The 21,937-nt window shown below is 49.1% G+C and overlaps 2 protein-coding genes across 2 annotated transcripts in view; both read right to left on the bottom strand.

Moving 5' to 3' along the window:
• The window catches only part of LOC311243849 (acylamino-acid-releasing enzyme), a 62,229-nt gene extending 61,213 nt beyond the window's left edge, over positions 1–1,016 (bottom strand). Inside the window, exon 1 of the mRNA XM_084333221.1 lies at positions 676–1,016. Coding sequence (XP_084189347.1) covers positions 676–802 — 127 coding nt within the window. The 5' untranslated portion in view covers positions 803–1,016. The remainder of the gene's footprint in view (positions 1–675) is intronic.
• Positions 1,017–15,822: 14,806 nt separating this feature from the next.
• Positions 15,823–21,937, bottom strand: part of ifrd2 (interferon-related developmental regulator 2) — a 60,659-nt gene continuing 54,544 nt past the window's right edge. The window contains exon 12 of the mRNA XM_084333264.1: positions 15,823–18,874. Within this exon, the coding sequence (XP_084189390.1) occupies positions 18,794–18,874 (81 nt within the window). The 3' untranslated portion in view covers positions 15,823–18,793. The remainder of the gene's footprint in view (positions 18,875–21,937) is intronic.

The raw sequence follows: 21,937 nt of genomic DNA, 5'->3' as shown, positions 1-21,937 counted from the left end.
CCTCACTCCTACCCAACCCCCCCCCCACCCACCTCCAATGTACAGTCCCCCCCCACCTACCCAATCCAATGTACAGTTTCTACGTCAAATGTATATACTTTTTTTTCTGGACTCTTTTGGTATCACAAACAGTACTGTATTTGCAAATCTGGTATGTCATAAATGTATAGATGTAGCAGTACTGTCTATCTGTATGTCATGTATGTCATATATGTTACGATGAATTGAAAATGGGGGACCCTGATGTAAACAAGACGAAAGTCTTTCTCTGGTCTGCATCCCCTTAACAATTGTATGTATTGAGCTGTACTGTACCCATTCTGCAATCTGTTAATAAAGTTTTCAATCAATCTAGACCTTTTATCTAGGAATAACACACCTGGCCATGTAACAGCTGAGCAGCCAATTGTGCAATTACTTTTGGTCCCATAAAAAGGAAGAAGCACATATAGAAATTGTTGTAATTCCTACATCTTTCACCAGATTTTGATGTAAATAAATACACTCAAAATGAAAGCTGAAAGTCTGCACTTAAAGCATCTTGATTGTTTCATTTAAAATCCATTATGGTGGTGTAGAGCCAACATGATGAAAATGTTGTTGATGTCCAAATATTTATGGCCCGACAACCAACCATGTGCTCGTGCGTGTGTTTGTGTACCCTGCACTGTTTACCTGCGGTGACGGTGGATATTGGAACCATGCGCCCATCCACGAGTTGTCGTTCATTAACATTGGCAGACACTAGGATTGGGAAAGCGCTACACTTGGCGTAGATTCCACTAATCACATCTGGCTCCATTCTTGTCTATTTATGGGCATGCAGAGTTTATGCAAAAGTGTCAAGCTTTCGACACTGCTTTCGGTACTAGACTAAAAAGTGCAAAGTCGTGTATCATGCAAGCAAATGACGGTTCGCTTTGTGCATACTGCTGTACAAAGTTAATCAATGCACGTGTTTTATCTAACGCCTGCCCTGGCTTGTGATTCAAAATAGTTTTTACTCTACCAGCGCCTCCATGTTGAATCCGCGAATGGATTGGATTATACACCACTTTGGTCTACTCTAGGTTACAGGAGGTGTAATAAGAGAGTACTGACGGCAGGGGGCGATAGAAACTCATAAATCAACACCTTTCTTATTTTAAGATTAGGGAGGATCATCATATCATTTACATCTTGGTAGTGGTATGGCAAAACTGAGTCTGTAGTGCGTAGGTCCTTGAGGGGGGTGTTCCAGGGGGTCCCCATCGAAAATTAATTCACTTCAATTCAATTAAAAAACAATGTACTTGCAAATCTGGTATGTCATAAATGTATAGATGTAGCAGTAGCCTACTGTCTATCTGTATGTCATATGTCCTGATGAATTGAACATGGGGGACCCTGATGTAAACAAGACGAAAGTATTTCTCTGGTCTGCATCCCCTTAACAATTGTGTGTATTGAGCTGTACTGTATTGTACCCATTCTGCAATCTGTTAATAAAGTTTTCAATCAATCAATCAATCATGTATTATACATATTCGCCCAAAAACACTTAGTGGACACAATTGTGCAACACTAGCTGTCTTAAGAGTGGAGTGTGCAACACATAGTAGGCTTATAGCTACAGTACGAATGAAATTACATGATGATAAACAATAAACTCCCAGTTCTAAAGACAAAAAAACATCTGACCAGTAATGAACTAGAATTCAAGCAATGATAAATTAATCAATAATTTTTTTTTTTTAGATTTACATTTATTCATTTTATCCAAAGCGACTTACAAATTGTGTACAAGTGAGCAGAAAGCACGTCCTGACAGCACGACGGCCCTATCCTGTGTTTTCCTCGTCTCGTGACAGCGGACCGAGGGACGTCGCGCGACGGTTAGCAGTTGAGCTAAGTCACGCACAGGTAGGGCCTGCGCTAAGCAGGCATTGGTAATGGCATGTGTGATACTGCTTGTTGTCTCGTGAGACGACCGAGTGATGTATTGGCGCAGGGGGCGGGATATTTGGGAAAACATGGTCGTCATGACTCTCTTTTGAATGTTTTTCCAGGTATCCTAGCGCGCGCAGCTAATGCTAATTCTACAATGTTGGGGCGCCGTTCCCCATGTACCCCGCCGAGGGCTGTCTTTACTGTCTTCCCTCCTCTTAACCATTCATGCTGACGGTCAATCGGTGTCTAATGTTGGGGGTTTAGCGGGGGCTTTTTTACTCTTTCAGGGCTCAGGGCAGGTGTGCTTTTTGTGAATCTATGCATTGAAAATGGGGGTCCCTGATGTAGACAGCACTAGCGTTTTCTCTGGTCTGCATCCCCTTAACAATTGTGTGTATTGGGCTACGCCATTCGCGTAAATACTTTACCCAAGGCAGTTGTCCTTCCGCGTTCGGTTTGCGCGCCCTGATTGGCCTCTCAGCGCCCAATCGCGTTAGCCCTACTATCGCTGCACTACTCGCTCAATATACTACTATCACTCAACTCGCTACCGCCGTGCATCAGCTTTCAGTTCCACAGCCCAAGTCCTCGCCCATTTCCTCGTATTGTTTTCATCTCCGCCGTGCATCATATAAAACTAACTATCACTCAACTCACTATCACTCAACTCGCTACCACCGTGCATCATATTGTAATGATCTGGGGTCTTGTGTGTCACTGAGAGATAGGAGGTGGCACCGGAAGTTACGTTGTGTTCGTGAAATATACGTGAAGGAGGGAGCTGTGTGTGTTCCTAACGAGTGAGGTATTGACCTGTATGTTACTCATTGAAGTGGAATTAAATAACCAAAAGAAACATAAACCTCTCCTCATTCTTCCTAACAATACGGGTACGACAGAACACTACATTTGGTGTCTGAAGTGGGATAAGTGAACTCGGATTGACGCGCACTGTGTACCCTGTGGAGCTCCGCTGTTTGGCTAGCTACGTCACGTTAGCTTAGCAATGACGGCAAAAGAAGAGCCACGCCACGAGATTAAACAGGAGAGGGAGGATGAAGGTCTGTCAAGTGGACTTCCAGACCTGGAAAGAATGCAGGTCTTTGCCGAAGTCGGGGTTGGCAATCTCGGAGGACGGGAGAGTGACGGCCACGCAACGGCGGCGCTGGTACTCCACCCGGCGGCGTCCGGTAGGAATCACATGCAGAGCGTGGCACCATGTGGAGGTGCACACGGCGGATGGAGAGCAGACCAGGCGCTGAAATATTCGGGTAAAGGCAGTCTGGAGGCGTTTTTTATGCAATTTGAGCTGGCAGCCGAACTGAATGGCTGGCCGATGGACAATAAAAAAAAAGGCTGCCCGTCTCGTTTTGTCCCTCACGGATGATGCCCTGGCATGTTTGAGTGCACTGGGACCGGAAGAGCTGAGAGACTATGGAGCTGTGGTGGGGGCGCTGCAGAGGCGTTTCGGTCGATGTGACAATAAAAGCATCGTGGTCACAGAGCTATGTAACCGGCACAGACGGCCCGGTGAGTCCCTTCGTGTACTGGCAACTGACATTGAGACACTCACTCATTGAGACACTCACGAGACGAAGACACGAGACATGCCCCCCGCGGTGTTGAGTGAGTACGCCAGGGATCAGTTTGTCCGCGCCATCGAGCCGCGAGACCTGCGTGAGCGGGTTCAGCTGCGGCACCCGAGCACGCTGCAGGGGGCCTTGGAGCTGGCACTGGAGAGAGAAGACCTGCGGGGCGAGACCACACAGGAGGGCGTGAGGGAGGCCCCTCCCACGGTGAGGGTTGTGAGGGAGAGCGGCCCAAGGGAGCCGGAGTGGGTGGGCGCAATGATGGAGCGGATGACAGAGCTGGTGCGTGCCGTAACATTGCAACCACAAGGAGGTGCGGCTCATTCACCGGGGCCCATGCGCTGCTGGGGGTGTGGCCAACCCGGGCATCTCCGCAGGGACTATCGCCAGGAGAGGCAGGGAAACGGCAGGGGGTCCGTGTAGATGGGGCGGAGCGGATCCCTGGCGCCATGTCCCATGCTGCTCTGCCTCCAGCGGAGGGAGCCAATCAGCACAGCCGGGGGGGTGGGGCTCTACTCCCCCCAGAAGCAGACGTTGACACTGAATCAGTCATAGTAGTGGGCTGGACGCATGCAGGCAATTTTTGCTATGTTCCCGTTACCCTGGCTGGGGCGCCGTGTTCGGCCCTGGTGGACACGGGTTCGACTGCGACGCTGATGAGGCCCGACGTGGTCCCGGTGGGGACACAGCTGGAGCAGACGTCGGTGCAGCTGAGGACAGTGACTGGTGAGCTAGCCCCCATGTTGGGGAAGGGAAAGGTGGTCATAACAGTGGGGGGCCTGTCGGTGGAGTTCCGGGTGTGGGTGGCAGAGGTGCAGGACCCCTGCATATTGGGGCTAGACTTTTTGAAGTTTGCCCGATGCCTGCTGGACCTGGGGGAGAACACATTGAGTTTCCCTGGGGGCCCCACTGTTGAGATGATATCCCCCCCACTTCCTCCGAGGTCAGCGCCACTGGCAGTGAGGGCAGCAGAGACACAGTTTAATTCTGCAAGCCCCCTGGACAGTCACGGTAGCTCCCGCTCCCGGAATACCCGCCTGAGATATTCCCCTGCCCACTCGACGGCTGAACGCTCACCCCCCATGCCCATTGCCCCTGACAGGCAGCTCCCTTCACCTGCTGGCAGTACGCCCCTGTCCCCATCTACACCCCCATTTACACCCGGGGGCTCCCTCCCCCTGGCGCAGCCTAACATGGAGGAAGAGGCTGACAGGCTAGCAATTGTGAGGGGCATATGGGAACGCAACGGTGGCCACTTGGAGCCGGAACAGCGAGAGGAGCTGTGGCAGTTGCTAAATGAGTTCAAGGACATTTTTGCACTGACAGATGCTGAAATTGGCTGCACTCACTTGGTGCATCACCAAATAGACACAGGGGACGCCCGGCCTATCAGATCACCAGCCCGCTGCCTTCCCATGGCATACAGAGAAGCTGCAGAGTGCGCCATTGATGAGATGCAGCGGGCGGGCATCATAGAGCCCTCTGCCAGTCCCTGGGCTTCGGGAGTGGTGATGGTAAAGAAGAAGAACACTCCCAAAATGAGATTCTGCGTCGACTACAGACCACTGAACAAGGTGACAAAGAAAGACTCTTACCCGATGCCCCATGTTGATGAGGCACTGGACACAGTGGCTGGGTCGTCCTGGTTCTCCTCACTAGACTTACGGGCTGGCAGGTGCCCCTCGACCCAGAGTCTAAACCTAAGACAGCCTTCTGCACACCGAGGGGGCTGTGGCAATTCCGTGTCCTCAGCTTCGGGCTGTGTAACGCCCCAGCCACATTTGAAAGGCTAATGGAGAGCGTGTTGGCTGGCATTCCTCCAGAGGAGTGCGTGGTGTACCTGGACGACATACTGGCCCACGGCAGCTCCTTCCAGGCGGCCCTCCAGACGCTGAGACGGGTCCTGGGGAGGATAGCCGAGGCAGGACTGAAACTTCACCCCGACAAGTGCCACTTCATGAGGAGAGAAGTAGAGTTCTTGGGACACAAACTGACGGGAGAGGGCATCAGCACGCAGGAGGGGAAGATAAAGGCGGTCAAAGAGTGGCCCACCCCCGCAGACAAAGAGCAGCTCGAGAGCTTTGTGGGGCTCGCCTCATACTACAGGAGGTTTGTGAGGGGGTTCTCCTGCATCGCTGAGCCCCTATTTCGACTGAAGGAGAAAGGCGCTGACTTCACCTGGACGCCTGAGTGTCAGCAGGCGTTTGACCTCCTAAAAAAAGGACTAACAGAAGCACCTGTGCTTCGACCCCCAGACCCCTCCCTGCCGTTTGTCCTGGACACGGATGCCAGCAACGTGGGTATGGGGGCCGTGCTGTCTCAGGTGGGGCCGGACGGAGAAAGAGCGGTGGCTTACTTCAGCCACACATTCAACAAAGCGGAGCGGAATTACTGCGTCACCCGCCGGGAGCTTCTGGCTATCGTTGAGGCAGTTAAACACTTCAGGTACTACCTCTGTGGGCCCCCGTTTACAATCAGAACTGACCACTCCGCTCTCCAGTGGCTGATGTCCTTTCGAGAGCCGGAGGGGCAAGTGTGCCGCTGGCTGGAGAGGCTGGCAGACTTCAACTTCACCGTTGAGCACAGGGCCGGCGTCCGCCACACCAACGCTGACGCCCTGTCCCGACGGCCCTGTGCTCCGGAGGGGTGTCGATACTGTGAGAAGAGGGAGGCAAGAGAGAGAGAGCTCCGGGAGGAGGTAACAATATGCCCCGAGCACGAGGGCGACGGGCCGGTCTGCAGGGAGCTGCAGGTGATCGGAGAAGCGGAGTGGCGAACGCAGCAAGAGCAGGACCCTGATTTAAAACCTGTTTTGCAATGGGTAGTCAGGTCAGAAGCCACCCTGGGGGGAGGTGGCAGGGGGCACCACTGCTACAAAGGGACTGTGGGCAGACTTTGCGGCTCTGCGGGTGTGGGACGGGGTTCTACAGAGAGCGTGGAGGGAGCCGGCTACGGGAGAGAACAGGTGGCGGGTGGTGGTCCCCAAAGCAATGAGAGAGACTGTTAAAAAGTTCCCATGGCACCGTGGGGGCTGGGCACTTTGGCATCACAAAGACTCTCCGCCACCTCCGTCAGGGGTTCTACTGGGGACGGATTAAAAGGGACGTAGAGGATTTCTGTCGCCGCTGCGACCTCTGCGTAGCATACAAGGGCCCACCTGATCAGTCCCACGCACTACTCCAACAGCTGGGGGTGGGAGCCCCCATGGAGAGAGTGGCGGTGGATGTTATGGGGCCGTTTCCGTGCACGGACAATGGCAATCGCTACGTGCTGGTCGCCATGGACTATTTCACCAAATGGCCGGAGGCATATGCGTTGCCGGATCAGGAGGCCAAGACTGTGGTTGACGCGCTGGTGGAGGGCATGTTCAGTCGGTTCGGCGCAGCGGAAACCCTCCACAGCGATCAAGGGAGACATTTTGAGTCACATGTCTTTGCCACCATGTGCGAGCAGCTAGGCACCAAGAAGACCCGAACCACTGCTCTGCACCCACAAAGTGACGGGTTAGTGGAAAGGTTCAATAGGACTCTGGGCAAGCAGCTAGCCATTCTCACAGCAGAGCACCAGCGAGACTGGGACACGCACCTCCCCCTCGTTCTCATGGCATACCGATCCGCTGTACAGGAGTCCACCTCCTGCACGCCAGCACTGCTCATGCTGGGCCGGGAGCTCCGGACGCCGACGGAGGTGGCGTTTGGCAAGCCCCCTGACACTCCCCCCGTTCCCCCGGGGAGGGAGTATGCCAGGAGACTCCAGGATCGAATGGAGTCCGCCCACAACTTTGCCCGGGGTCAGCTGGAAAAGGCGGGCATGAGACAAAAAAGGAACTATGATGTGCGGGCTAAGGGGAGGCATTTCCAGGCCAGGGAACTGGTCTGGGTGTATAGCCCTCGGAGGAAGAGGGGGCGGTGCCCTAAACTGGACTGTCACTGGCAAGGGCCATGTAGGGTGCTAGAGAGGGTGGGGGAGGTGGTATACAGGGTACAATTGCCGCTCAGGGGGAGGAAAGTTGCTCTTCACAGAGACAGACTGGCCCCGTACAGAGGGGATTGCCTCCCACTGCAAGACCCAGCCCTCCCAGCGGCCTCACCTAGAGACAGTGTTCCGACCACCACTGGGGCCGGATGTAACCGCCGTTCGAGGGGAGTGCACCGTGGTCCACCAGCGGGGGGTGTCCCCTCTTCCCATATGGGGGGCCCCTCAGAATCACAGACTGTGTCCCCGGTGCGGGACAGACATGGCACTCCCCGGACGGTTCCTGTTCAGCAGCAGCAGGTCGATTCAGTCCTTCGGGCAGGGACAACGCGTCCGCAGAGGCGGAGGCTGCCGCCAGGTCGTTTCAAGGACTTTGTGTAAAAAAGAGAAAAAAAAGTGTGTTCTGCTTGAAATGGAAAATGTTATTGTGAATGTGCTATTGTTGATGTGTCTCTCGGGGCGAGAGCTCAGAAGGGGGGGGATAGTGTAATGATCTGGGGTCTTGTGTGTCACTGTACCCGGGGGGTGTGTTTCCGCGAAAAAACCGAACGCGGAAGGACAACTGCCTTGGGTAAAGTATTCACGCAGCCCATTCTGCAATATGTTAATAGAGTTTTCGTTCATTCTTTCATTTATCCCTTCATGGGTGCACACCGCAGTGGAGGTTGTTACATGACTACTAGTGGAGCAGTGCTTCACTAGTAGTAGACTTTGGTGAGCAGCCACCACTGGTGTTCCGTGCTTAGTGAAGCAGGTGGCATCAGTCCTTTGCCCTGACATGGTGGAACGGCGTCCTGCCCGGCCGACGCCATGAGGCGAGTCGGCCCAGCAGGTGGCTGGTGGGCTGATGAAGCCTATAGCGCCGCGGTACAGAATTTAGCAGCGACTGGCAACATTGCTCAATTGGCTGATTTTCTGTCAAAAATGTTGTCGGGTGGTGGGGCCTTAGGGCCAGCCGACGTCAAAACCATCGCTCGTGGTTTTGAGGTTATTCAGCTTTTGACCTAGCCGCAAGCTATAACCGCAGGGAGGGCTAGGATGCTGTCAACGGTTGTTCACAGGCATCTTGGTTGGAGCCATCTCCCCTTGAGGAGGGGAGGGGTCTCCTCCTCAGGGCTCCCCTCTCCGCGGGTGGACCTTGGTCTGTCCACGGAGGCGCGGGCGGTATTTGACCTGGGCCCCACGCTGCCCCACACCGCGCAGCCAGAGGTGAGAGCACGGCCTCGCCGGCGAGGCCCCCGGCCATGTTTCCCCCACCTGAGATACCCTGGACACAAAGAAAACAGGTGATCACAAGGCCGACAGCCTGAGGGATCGGCTATATTAGATGGGCACGCCCTAAAAAAACGTTGCCATCTAGCTGTCTAGCACGCTCTCCGGTTACTCCCCCCCGCTACACTACGGGACACAGGGCTCTGATTTGTTCCCTTTGGCTGCGGGCCGCGTTCTTCCAGTGAAGAGCAAGTGGCCCCACATTTCACTTCTCATGGAGACAGGGGCTGACACCCAGTTGCTAGCTAGGCCTGGGTCTGTCTATGAGAATGCTGTGCTGTCAAGCGGCTCCCACACCACACGTCCTGCATCTGTGTTTGGTGAGCCTGGTGTTGTATCTGTCGACGGAGCAGGGTTCCCTGTATCTAAACATTTTTGTCAGAGGGGGAACTCTAGGCCCAGGAGGTCGCAGCGTGGGTTCCCCCCAGCCCCGCCCTCGCCAGGCCGGGTATTACGTTAGTGCCTCCCCCGTCTGGACTTCCGATCCTGCGGTGGTCAGCAGGCACGCGTAATTTGGGTGGTAGTAATATCACTACAGGGCTACGGTGTGTAGAGACCCACCCTATCGGGCAGTGTGAGGACCACACACCATGCATGTCCAGCTGCAGAGCAGGCTGTCCTCAGCAAGCTAAGCCGGGAAGATGCTCAGCGGGGGAGCCTATGTCACCAGGGGTGATGGCCGCTCCCCCCGTATCAGACCGCCCCTTCTGTCAGGGTCCCCCCCTTGGGTGAGATTGCCTCGTTGGTAGAGTCAGGGTGCGATATCCCGGCTCCACGAGACACCCTGCTTGCGCGGTTGGCAAGACCAGGGTTGACGACGCACAGCGGGAGGGACCGGGCCACCTATCTACGATTCCTAGCGGACCAGCGGCAGTTGGCGGCAGGGGCGCTTTGGAGTTTTACCACGTATGGCTGCAGTGGTAGCCATATGTCGGTGTGGATGGAGAGAATGCTGATATGCTATTGATATGCAAAGTAGCCCAGTGCACGCGCTTCTGCTCAAATCTTTGGCAGCCGAGTCCCATGAAGAACACATCCCTGGGTGTCAGACCCATACTGGACCTGTCCCATGGAAGGTTCAGAATGTTGACCGTCACCCACCTGTTAAGTGCTGTCAGGTGGGGGACTGGTTCACCTCCATAGACCTGTAGGATGCATATTCGCATCCCGATCCTCCCTCCTAGGACATGCCTACGCTTCCTTTTCAGGGCTTAGCGTACGAGTACCAGAGGCTGCCGTTCGGCTACTATCTGGCTCCTTGCATCTTCACCAAGTGCGTGGAGACCGCGCTGGGGTCTCTGCGTCGTCAGGGGATACGAATTTGATTCTACCCTGGACGACGTTCTGGTCCTCGGCCGGTCAGATCGCCAGGTCTCATACCAAGCAGGTGGTGGAATTCCTCACCAGCCTGGGTTTTGCTGTAGACTGGAAGTAGAGTACTCCTCTTCCCAGTCAATGGGTGGAGGACTTGGGCTTATTTCTAAGCTCAAGGTCTATATGGGCATCCCTCTCAGAGCGGCGGCAAGTGGATGTTCTCTGCGTGCTCGGGAGGTTCCATCCTAGGACGGTTACGGCGCTGTCCGTGATGCGCCTGCTCGGTATGATGGCATCTGCTCACTCCGTGGTCCCTCTTGGCCTCCTCTTCATGAGGAGGATACAAAGGTGGTTTTCCAGTATGGAAATAGACCTGGTGAGAGACAAGTGGAAGCGGCTGAAGGTTCCCATGTCAGTACTGGGGGACCTCACCAGCGGGGTCCCCATGGGCAGCAGGCTGTCACACGTCACGGTCTTCACCGACGCCTCCCTCACAGGATGGGGGGGGGGTGTGTCGGGCCAACGCAGTAGGGGGCAGCTGGCAGGTCCATGCTGGCCGGTCTGCACTACATTTCAATGTGTTGGAATTGAAGGCAGTCCTTCTGGTCCTCAAACGGCTCAACCACCTTGTGGTGGGGGCAAGCATGTTTTGATCAGGATGGACAACATGACGTCAGCGTCGTATATCGACAGACAGGGAGGAGTGCGCTCCTCCCGTCTGCACCGGGCGGCGGTCGAGCTCTAGCTATGGGCGTTTCTCAATCTGCGCAGCGCAGCCTGAGGGCTCTCCACATCCCCGGTGGGGCGGGTATGTCAGGAGCGCAAGACTTTGATCCTGGTCGCGCCGGGCCGGGGCTCAGCTGTGTGGTTCCCGGCCCTGATTCAGCTCTTGGTGGCCCCGCCGTGGCCTGTTCCACAGGCTTGGCGCACGGCGTCTCAAGCCTGTGGAACGTTCTCTGTCTCCGAGTCGGGACCTCCAACTGTTCTGGAAAGGCTGTTGGGGGCCCCGTTTGGCCTCTTGAACAGGCGCCATTGGATCGTCTGTCTTACGACCATGTTCCTTTTTTGGGCCAGCACCTCCGCTAAATGCGTGGGTGAGCCGTGTGCTCTCTCGGTGCGGCCTAAGTGCCTGTCTGTTCGGGCCGGTAACGGGGCGATTCTGAGGCCTAATCCGGTCTTCGTGCCAAAGAATATCCGGAGCTCTTTTCACTCCAGGGATATTGTCATTTGGGCGTTTCATCCCCCTCCTCACGCTAGTGGGTTGGAGTCGAGCCTTCACCTGTCGTGTCCTGTCCGTACACTGGGAGTTTACCTTAGTCGCACGCAGGTTCTCAGGGCTTCCGATCAACTGTTTGTTTGTTACGGTGGCCCTTGCGCGGGTCACATTGGTTGTGCGAGGGCATTGCCCTTTGCTACATGTTGGCTGGACAGGTTCCCCCCGGGGGCATCAGGGCGCACTCCATTCGTGGTGTGGCGGCCTCTGCTCCCCTGTTAGGGGGGGCCTCGGTGGAGGACATTGTGCTGCTGCCTCCTGGTCCTCCCCGAGTCCCTTTGTTAGGTTTTACCTCATGGACGTGACTGGGGGTTCTGTGAAACTCCCAGGCAGTCCTGAGGTCCGGGACCTCTCCTGCGTCCCGCCATCAGGTGTGTGGCGGGAGTGTGTGGGTGTGGACCGCGGGGTGGTGTCACACGTGGTCCCGCTTGCGCTGTGCGTTCAGGGGTGCCTGGTTCCCCCCCTTTTCGCACTTTGGTGGAGTTGACTGCCTCCCCCCCTTGTTAGGACGGGCGGGTGGACGGGACTCCCCTCCTCCCTGGCTGGGGCTTACAAGCCCTCAGGGGGTGCATTTGTCCGGGCCACACGTCTGCTCTGCCCTTATCTCAGTAGGCAGAGCGGGACGTGAGGCCAGTTGATATGTAAAGTCAAGATAGACTGCGCTCACAAATTATAACACTGGGTGCTGAAATCCCGTCGAGTATAATAGAAAAAGAAAGCAATACGCTTGGACCAGCACTCACAGATTTTGGTATATTTAATGGCAGCCTGAAACAAACATGTTTCGGAACAATTGTTCCTTCCTCAGTGTTGATGGCTAGCAAATGTTCTCACCGACAATATTGTTTTTATACCAAGAAAAGCAGGAAGTGACATCATCCACAGGTGTGTTGAGAATTGCTATAAGGTCTAATTTGACCCAGGAAGTACTTTGATGTCAAGAGTCCATTCTTAAGTCGAAATTACCTAAATATACAAATAAAAAATGTAGATCTAAATGTAGATAATAGATACATAAACATAAAATTGTTATACTAGAAACAAAACCAAAATTAACATCTAGTATGTATGGCTAGATAGGTACATTCTAATGCCTTATTCATTTAAAATATAAACAATAAACATTAAACAAGAACCCTAGGGTAAATAAGTCCGCCCTTTGGCGTACAGTCAAACTCTTTTTTTGAGCCTCGTAATAAAGAGGAAAACCGATGAAAAAACTAAAGTCAAAATTACCACAATATACAGATGGTAAATGTATATATAAGATTAAAATTAAAATTGTTGTTATACTGGAAACAAAAAACATAAATCAAAATAGCAATAACATCTAGTATGTATGGCTAGATAGATACACTCTAATGCCTTATTCATTTTATATAAATAAACCATAAACAATAAAAAGTAAACAAGAAACCCATTGGGTAAATAAGTCTGCCATTGTGTATGGCTATATAGATACACTCTAATGCCTTATTCATTTTATATAAATAAACAATAAACAATAAAAAGTAAACCAGAAACCCTTGGGTAAATAAGTCCGCCATTATGTATGGCTAGATAGATACACTCTAATGCCTTATTCATTTTATATAAATAAACAAACAATAAACAATAAAAACCCTTGGGTAAATAAGTCCGCCATTATGTATGGCTAGATAGATACACTCTAATGCCTTATTCATTTTATATAAATAAACAATAAACAATCAAAAGTAAACAAGAAACCCTAGGGTAAATAAGTCTGCCATTAGGCGTAAATTGAAACTCTTTTTTTGAGCCTCGTAATAAAGCGGAAAAAAAGGAAAATAAGGAAAAAACTACACCTGTTCGGTGTGTCTGAAGGTTGTTAGACTTACTAATGGCTCTTTAAAATAGATCTATAGTCTAATCATTAATACTCCCTTGTATACTTAGATACCTGTTGCTTAAAATAAACGTATTTGTTGGGCTAAATTGATCTTACTCGTATTTACTGAACCCGGCATACTTCTTTCTTTTTTTTTTTGATCCACTTTTTCTCCCATTTTTCTATATTTTCTCCCATCCCAATTTCGTATCATCCAATTCAACCCTCCCCTGTCACGAACGCTGTTTCTTGCCTCCCACAAGCCGGCTGCAATGTGGACTAAGTCATACATAGCACAAGTCCCCTCCGGTACTTGAGGTAACAGCAGTCGCATCTTTTCACCTGCGCAGCTCGAACTCTCAGTGTCGAGGAGTAACGCGTGGGAGGCTCACGCTGCCCCCGACACTTCCTGATTCTACTGCGCAGGCGCACCAACCGACTTGTAGGAGTCGCTTGTTCACAACGTTCGATCCCCACCCTTCAGTTTTCCCTCCCCGTAATACGGCCAATGTGTATTACTGCGGACGACCAGCCAAACTGAAAAACAATGTGGAGAGCTGGATTCGAACACGCGAATCCTAGCGTCTCCACACTGGTGGCGAGTGCCTTAGACCACTACACCACCTAGCCGCCCCCGGCATACTTCTTTCTAAGGATACTAAAACTAATAATCGGCCTTAATGGGAAAAGTAATTAAAGGAAGCAGGTCAACAAGTTCTCTTCATTCATACCTCTTGGTTCTATACAGTTAAAGAGGTGAATAAAATAACATTCCCTTTGCAAAAGTAGCTTATGTCTGTCACCTCCCCTGGCGGGCCTATGAACTAACTCTAGACCCACACGTGGTCCCGCTTGCGCTGTGCGTTCAGGGGTGCCTGGTTCCCCCCCTTTTCGCACTTTGGTGGAGTTGACTGCCTCCCCCCCTTGTTAGGACGGGCGGGTGGACGGGACTCCCCTCCTCCCTGGCTGGGGCTTACAAGCCCTCAGGGGGTGCATTTGTCCGGGCCACACGTCTGCTCTGCCCTTATCTCAGTAGGCAGAGCGGGACGTGAGGCCAGTTGATATGTAACATATGGTTATTCTATAACCCTAGTTACATGATACTGGCTGAGCGTCCCGCTCTTAGCGCCCTGACGTCCCTTGGATGTTTTCCGCTTATGGAAATCGAACTGGGAAGGGTGAGGCGTGACCACTTCCGGTGTAATACAGGGCACATGGGAGTGGCATGGTCACATGCAAGTGGGTGCATTTGTTTTTGTTTCTCGTGCACGCTAGGTGCATGGAGATAAGGGGTTATCTCAGTAGGCAGAGCGGGACACTCAGCCAGTATCATGTAACTAGGGTTATAGAATAACCATACGGTCCCCAGTTTGCTCTGAACAGGGTAAATCTGCATTTTTCTATGATGCCTCTCTAGCTCATGGAATGAACTCCCAACAGTCCTTAGAGCTTAAGATTCTCCCCTCCGTTGTAGTTTAAAACCTTGATTTCCAACCTTTGTCAACCAAGTTGTACGTGTTTTAATTGATTTGTTAAATGAACATTGTTACTCAGGTGATAGAGTTGTACCCTTCCTGCTGTCTTGTTGTACAAAACTTGTAAGTCGCTTTGGATAAAAGCGTCAGCTAAATGACAAAATGTAAATGTACATATATACATAGTAGGTACTAGGTAGTAGTATAGACATAGTAGCATAGTACATAATAGTAAGACACTAAGTTCATATTTTTTATAACCACATATAATATACTATAATAGTATCTTCTTTCGGCTTTTCCCGTCAGGGGTCGCCACAGCGGATCATCCGTTTCCATCTGTTTCTGTCATCTGCGTCGTCCTCCGTCACTCCCACTGCCTGCATGTCCTCCTTCACTGTCCATAAACCTCCTCTTGGGCCTTCCCCTCCTCCTCTTTCCTGGCAGCTCCATCTCCAGCATCCTCCTCCCGATATACCCCACCTCCCTCCTCCGCACATGTCCAAACCATCTCAGTCTTGCTTCTCACTTTCTGCCCCAACTGCTCAACATGGGCCGTTCCTCTGATGTAGACATTTTCGATTTTGTCCAACCTTGTTACTCCCAGAGAGAACATTAACATCTTCATCTCTGCCACCTCCAGCTCCGCCACCTGCTTGTTGGTCAGCGCCACTGTTTCTAGACCATACAGCATAGCTGGTCTCACTACCGTGGTGTATACCTTTCCATTTACTCTTGCTGGTACCCTTCTATCGCAGATCACCCGTCATCCTTCTCCACACGCACCACCCGGCCTGCACTCTCTTCTTCACCTCCCTACCACAGTCCCCATTACTTTGGACTGTTGACCCCAAGTACTTAAACTCGTATAATAGTATATTAGTTTAAATTGTTCCATTTTCATAGCATTAATTTTATAATTATATATATCAATTGTTTATTTGTCCTGTTCTGTCTTGTGACCCCAAATGTTATTGTCTGTTGATCTGCTAATTATTATATATATTTTATTTTATTAAATATTATTGTGCTCTGGTATGTGTATCTGCTATCTTGTTGTATGTTATGAAAAAAAAATAAAAAATAATGGTTCCGTTTTGGTATTTCTCTAGGAATGATTGGACACAAAGCAGTTATGAGTGTTTTAATACTCTTTATTTAATATGATCCACATGTCTTACCCATGTCTGGGGTAATGCTGCACAAGAGCCATTGATAGGTGTGTTAACCCTGTGTGTACAGTACCATGGGCACTTTATTGCTTCCCCTTTCTCTAAGATCCGAGTGTCAAACACTCAGGCGAGTATGAAGCGGAACTTCTAAAACAAAACCTCTTTTCCCCAACAACGGAAAAAAGAGATGTTGGCCTAGAACTGGGCTTAATACAGGTTTATGCAACATACTTGTACTAACTTAGCCCTTGACTAAGTGTCGCAGTATGAAAATGAGCTCAATTAGCCCGGGGGAAACTTGCCAAGTGTCACAAATATGCATGAGTGTTAAAAAAAGAAAAGGCCATTGTTTGTTGCAAATCCAGAATAAGGCCCTCTATGGAGCAGGGTTGAATAGCACTGAAAACGTCAATGACCAAACTCTTTTACTCAATGGCTCTTTTACTCTGGTAAAATCACATTTAGCACACCGCTCTTCAAAGAGTGAGTCATTCAACTTCATCACATCATAATATAATAGCCCGTTATTCAAGTACACCTCCATAATACATCTATATGTATGTCTCCTACAGATACGTCACTGCCGTCGAGGTGAAAACATCATGAATCATTCCATTCTCACATTTGTACTAAAATCTGAAGTTTACACAGTCCTCTAATTTTATGAACATGGTTTCACAATGAAACCAACTCAAAATTCAATGTAAAACTCGATTTGGAAGAGGATGTCGTTCTCCTCAATTTGCTGAAAAGTCGACCCTTCTAGAGATACAAGGTTTCCCCATGACAGCAGCGACCAGTATAAATTATAACCCCTGCCAACCCGCATAAAAATATACAAAAAGAAAAAAAAATAGTACAAATTCTCCTCTTTAGTTGTCTTCATCCCATGATTGACCTAACTCAAGCCCTGCCCTCTTTAATCAATCTCCAATTGAGGGAAGCGACAGTTGTGACAGGAGGATCGATAAAAGTGGGCATGGCTTGCTATTAGGTCCAGTGAAGTCTGTACAGAACAGTTTCTCTCCCGCTTTCAATAAATTAGAAAGTAAAATACACACAAATCAACCGGAAATGGTTAAAAGTGTTGTTTTTCCTCTTTCAAAAATATCAATTAATACAAAGATAACAATAATAAGCCGTCATGATTTCAGGCATCTTCTCTTTTGCATTTTATTCATTTGTGTGTTTTTATTTAATGATGATTTAAATAAAAATACAAAACACACACCTCTCGCGCAAAAAACACAACACACTGTTTTTTAGGTTGCATTGTTTGCAAAAGTCATTTCATGGTTTGGCAGTTCAAGTATCCATTCTGGATCATGTGAGAGAGAGAGAGAGAGAGCGAGCGAGCATAGGAGCAATCGTTGGACTGGTTCCCACTGCGGGGCAAGACAGGACTAGTCATGCTTTAAAAAGGGGAACTACACTCAATTTAAGAATTCCTACATGTTATTTCTATAGTCAGTCCAAGAATTAGTGAACATGAGAAATTCTCTCAAATCAAATAGCATTTGTGATGTCATCAGGTATTAAGGTATTATAAATGTATAAGTATAACTGTTGATTGATATGTACTGTCCCTGATCAAATAAACTGAGTAAACTAAACTAAACCACTGACAATTAATTGGGAAAGATGGTATACAGTAGGTGGCACTGAGAGCACCCAGAGGAATATTCTGACTATATAGGTAAATTACTACTGTAGAATAAAGCTCATTTGGGTATAAAACTGAAAAAACATTGTGTCCACAAATCAGTCTCAAATTCACTGTCAAAGGAGCAGCTCCAGGCTTTATACAAGGGAACACATTTGAGTATTACATCACCGGTTTCTGGCTTCAGTACAGGAGAGTGTAGCCCGTGTTCACAAATATTGATTGAACTTTCCTAGGCCATGGAAATAACATATTGGAATTCTTAATTTGGGTGGTGTTCCCCTTTAATTACAGAATCAAGAAGGGCTGATATGTAATCATTCAGCCTGGATTCCGTTAGCCATGTAGTGTTAAAGTGTCTATAGTCATCCCTGGCGTCAGAAACGGGATCTTAATCAAGTCAGTCTTTCTAACCAAGTGGATAAAACAAGCCACTGTGAAGATATTGCAGCCCAGAGGGTTTCTTCCATTCACGCCATGTTGTGTTCCCAGATGAATGAGAGCAATGCATACTAGGCAGAAACACAAAATGGCCACTACCAAACGGTTGCCAAGTGGGAGTTGTGAGAACTCCGCCTTCTCCTTTCCTTCAGGGTGAAAACTGCACTTGTGGGACCTGGGAAATCTCCAAATGCAGACTTCCGAGTGGGAAAGTTGGGACGTTTTCGAATACTCCGGTATCTCCGAATTTAAGTTCATTGGGGTCATGTTGACAAAAAAAATACATGGTGGCATTTGTAGTCTCAATTTTAAAAACACTGATTTGGGTATAGTATACACTTTTTAAAACACTGTTTTGGGGTATAGTATACAAATTCTGTGTTTTGGGTATAGTATACATTTTTAAAACACTTGTTTTGTGTATAGTATACACTTTTTAAAACACTGTTTTGGGTATAGTATACTAGTATACACTTTTTAAAACAAAATGTTTTGGATCAAGTTGGAAACTTCCCAGGTCCAAGAGGCAGCCATTTATGAAGGGGAACAGACCTAACATCTGTGGACACCTACTGTATGGAAGTGACAAGCAAATGGTGGGAGAGCAGGAAATAAGAAAGAAAGGGGTAAAAATAAAATGTAATCTCTGAGGTTGGAGGAAGAATTTAATTCCATTTTCTGTGCCTGTATCCTCCTTTGAACACTTCGTAGTCGGATAGGCAATAGCCGCTCTGCTTCACCTCTCAATGGTCTCCCCCACCTCTCATCCTCCCCTCGTCTTCCTCTCCTCTTGAATCCTCCGGCTTTCCTCTTCTCCGCTCTTTAGGCTGCTCCCCCCTCGTCACATGACGTCGGCTCGTTTGTCCCTCACTTTGTTCCTTAGCTTCGTCCGGGCCTTGAAGGCAGCAGAGTTGAACAAATGCTGTTGGTGGATGAGAGACAGAGACAGAGAGACGGAAAGAGACAGAAAGGAGACAGAAAGAGACAGAAAGATAGAGACAGAAAGAGAGCAGACCAGACAAGGTCAGAGGAGTTTGATAATATTTACTGAAGATGGCCAGATGATATTTAAACATTTAAAAACATAATACATGATCATGCGATTTAGTTTGTGTGGTGTGTTACAACAATAAATAACAAATGTTCTAAATAAATAACTGTTGAAATTGAGAAGTTTGGACAGAAAATGTGTTCAAGTCAAGAGTTTTATTTGTCACGGCATACAAGCATACAATGAAATGCGGGAGGTCATGCCCGCAGCGATTGTGCAATAATACAAGTAATAAGAATAAGACATTTGTGCAATAATACAAGTAATAAGAATAAGACATAACAGGTATAATATAATGTACATAAAGTTTACAAAAAGCATGGTAAAAGACATGCTAAGGTCCTGTGATAGTGCAATATAATGTTAGCTACTGATGAGGCACTGGGTCTTATGTACACTACTATACAATATACAATCTACAGTTACACTATATATCCTTATGCTATCTTGCTATATCCATCCATTTACTATACAAGAACCACTCTCGTTCTTTAAAAAAAAAATTAAGTGACCTTTTCATTGTGTAAAGTGACCGTTGAGTGTGAGCGTGTGCAGCATGTGTGTTGTGTGTGTGCTCATGTGTGCTTGTGTGTGGAGAGTTCAGTGTTCAAGACTCTGATGGCCTGGAGGAAGAAGCTGAGCCGAAGTCTCTGTCCTAGTTGCTGGTGTGCGCAGGCGTTTGCCTGACCGCAGCAGCTTGAACAGGCTGTTCAGTGTTTCCCCTGAACAAAAATTCAACAGCGGTGCTGTTGGGGTGGTGAGGGTCTTTCATTATTCTGCAGGCTCTGGATTTGCACCTCTTGTTATATAAGACCTGCAGGGGTGGTAGTGCAATACCCATAGTATGCTCAGCTGAGCGCACCACTCTCTGTAGGGCCTTCTTGTCCTGTGCCTTGCTGTTTCCATACCAGGCAGTGATGTTTCCAGTCAAGATGCTCTCTACAGCTCCGGAGTAGAAGGACTGGAGTATCTCCCCCGATACTCTGAACTTCCTTAACTGTCTCAGGTAGGGATGCACCGAAATTTCGGCACCGAAAGTTTTCGGCCGAAAATATGTCATTGAAACAGAAACAACCTAACAACCTTGCGTGTTGTTGTGATGATGTCGCGCTGTCGGGAGTCGCGCTTTTTCTATGTAAACTGCGCGCAATGCGTCCAATAAATGCGTCTTTAACATGCTTTATATCCTTATTTGCTATATGCCGCGGTTAATCACTGAGTGATCTAATATGCATATTATTCACATGTTGTTGTGATGATGTCGCGCTGTCGGGAGTCTCGCTGTTTCTATGTAAACTGCGCGCAACGCATCCAATAAATGCGTCTTTAACATGCTTTATATCCTTATTTACTATATGCCGCGGTTAATCACTGAGTGATCTAATATGCATATTATTCAGAGCGAGAGGGGGGGATTGTGTTTCTGCCTATGTTATGTAGTTACTCTCCCTCGTCCCCGCTGTCGTTCACACTCAGCTGTGAGAGAATTGTTGAATAGATACACAAATGTTCTAGAATGTTTGATTATGACATCATACTGAGCTGGACCTGTACTTTGTGACGTTATGTTATTTCGGGCATTCATAACATTATTTCGTGCGACTGTACATTGTAACGTTAACACAGCCCAGCTGTCAACTGTACTTTGTAATGCTATGTTATTTCGGGCATTCATAACGTTATTTCGCGCGACTGTACATTGTAACGTTAACACAGCCCAGCTGTCAACTGTACTTTGCAATGCTATGTTATTTCGGGCATTCATAACGTTATTTCGCGCGACTGTACATTGGAATGTTAACACAGCCCAGCTGTCTGTCTGTCGCGCGTCTACTGTGCCGAGTCAAGCGAGCACATTCAGCTGGGGACTAGAAAGGTGCGCTCAGTAGAGCACAGATGTCCGCTGCGCAGCCAGAGAAAAGATGGAATTAATGTACTGTATGCATTCAGAAGTGCTGAATAAATGTTTTATGGACCCATAATAGTGATTATTTATTATTTAAGTTAAGTTTTGCCATAATCATATATTTTTCCATAATCATAATGTTCCACAACATTGGTAAAAAAAAAATTCTATTCTATGAATCATTTTCGGCCTTTCGGCTTTCGGTTTTCGGCCAACTGTTTTCTATTTTCGGTATCGGTTTCGGCCAAGAATTTCCCATTCGGTGCATCCCTAGTCTCAGGTGGTAGAGGCGCTGTTTCGCCTTCTTTACGACTGAGTCTATGTGTGTTGTCCATGTCAGGTCTTCTGAGATGTGGACCCCCAGGTACTTAAAGCTACTCACCCTGTCCACGGTAGCCCTGTTTATCCACAGTGGTGTGTGTGTCCCCTGCTGTGTTCTCCTAAAATCCACAATCAGCTCATTGGTTTTACCAATGTTCAGGAGCAGGCTGTTGTCCTGACACCAGCGTGCCAGTGCATCAACCTCCTCCCGGTAGGCCTTCTCGTCGTTGTCAGAGATCAGCCCCACCACCACTGTGTCTTCCGCAAACTTCACTATGGAGTTGGAGCTGAACTTGGCCACACAGTCATGTGTGTAGAGTGAATACAGCAGGGGGCTCAGAACACAGCCCTGGGGGGACCCGATACTCAGGGTGATGGTGTTAGAGGTCTGACCCCCCACCCTGACCGCCTGAGGCCTTTCACTCAGAAAGTCCAGTATCCAGGCGCTCAGAGCGGAGCTCAGACCCAGCTCGATCAGCTTGTACACCAACAACAGTCTCACATAGCCCCCCTTCTGGCTGTCTAGGTGAGAGAGGGTGCTGTGTAGTACCTGAGAGACCGCATCGTCAGTGGACCTGTTTGGCCTGTATGCAAATTGCAAAGGGTCCATATCACTGGGTAGGGAGGCACAAATGTAATCCTTAACCAGCCTCTCAAAACATTTCATGACCACAGAGGTGAGTGCCACCGGTCTGTAGTCATTAAGA

This window comes from Notolepis coatsorum (assembly GCF_963971535.1).
Source record: "Notolepis coatsorum genome assembly, chromosome: 17".
Classification (NCBI taxonomy): Eukaryota; Metazoa; Chordata; class Actinopteri; order Aulopiformes; family Paralepididae; genus Notolepis; species Notolepis coatsorum.
This window is presented reverse-complemented; position numbering and strand designations above follow the sequence as displayed.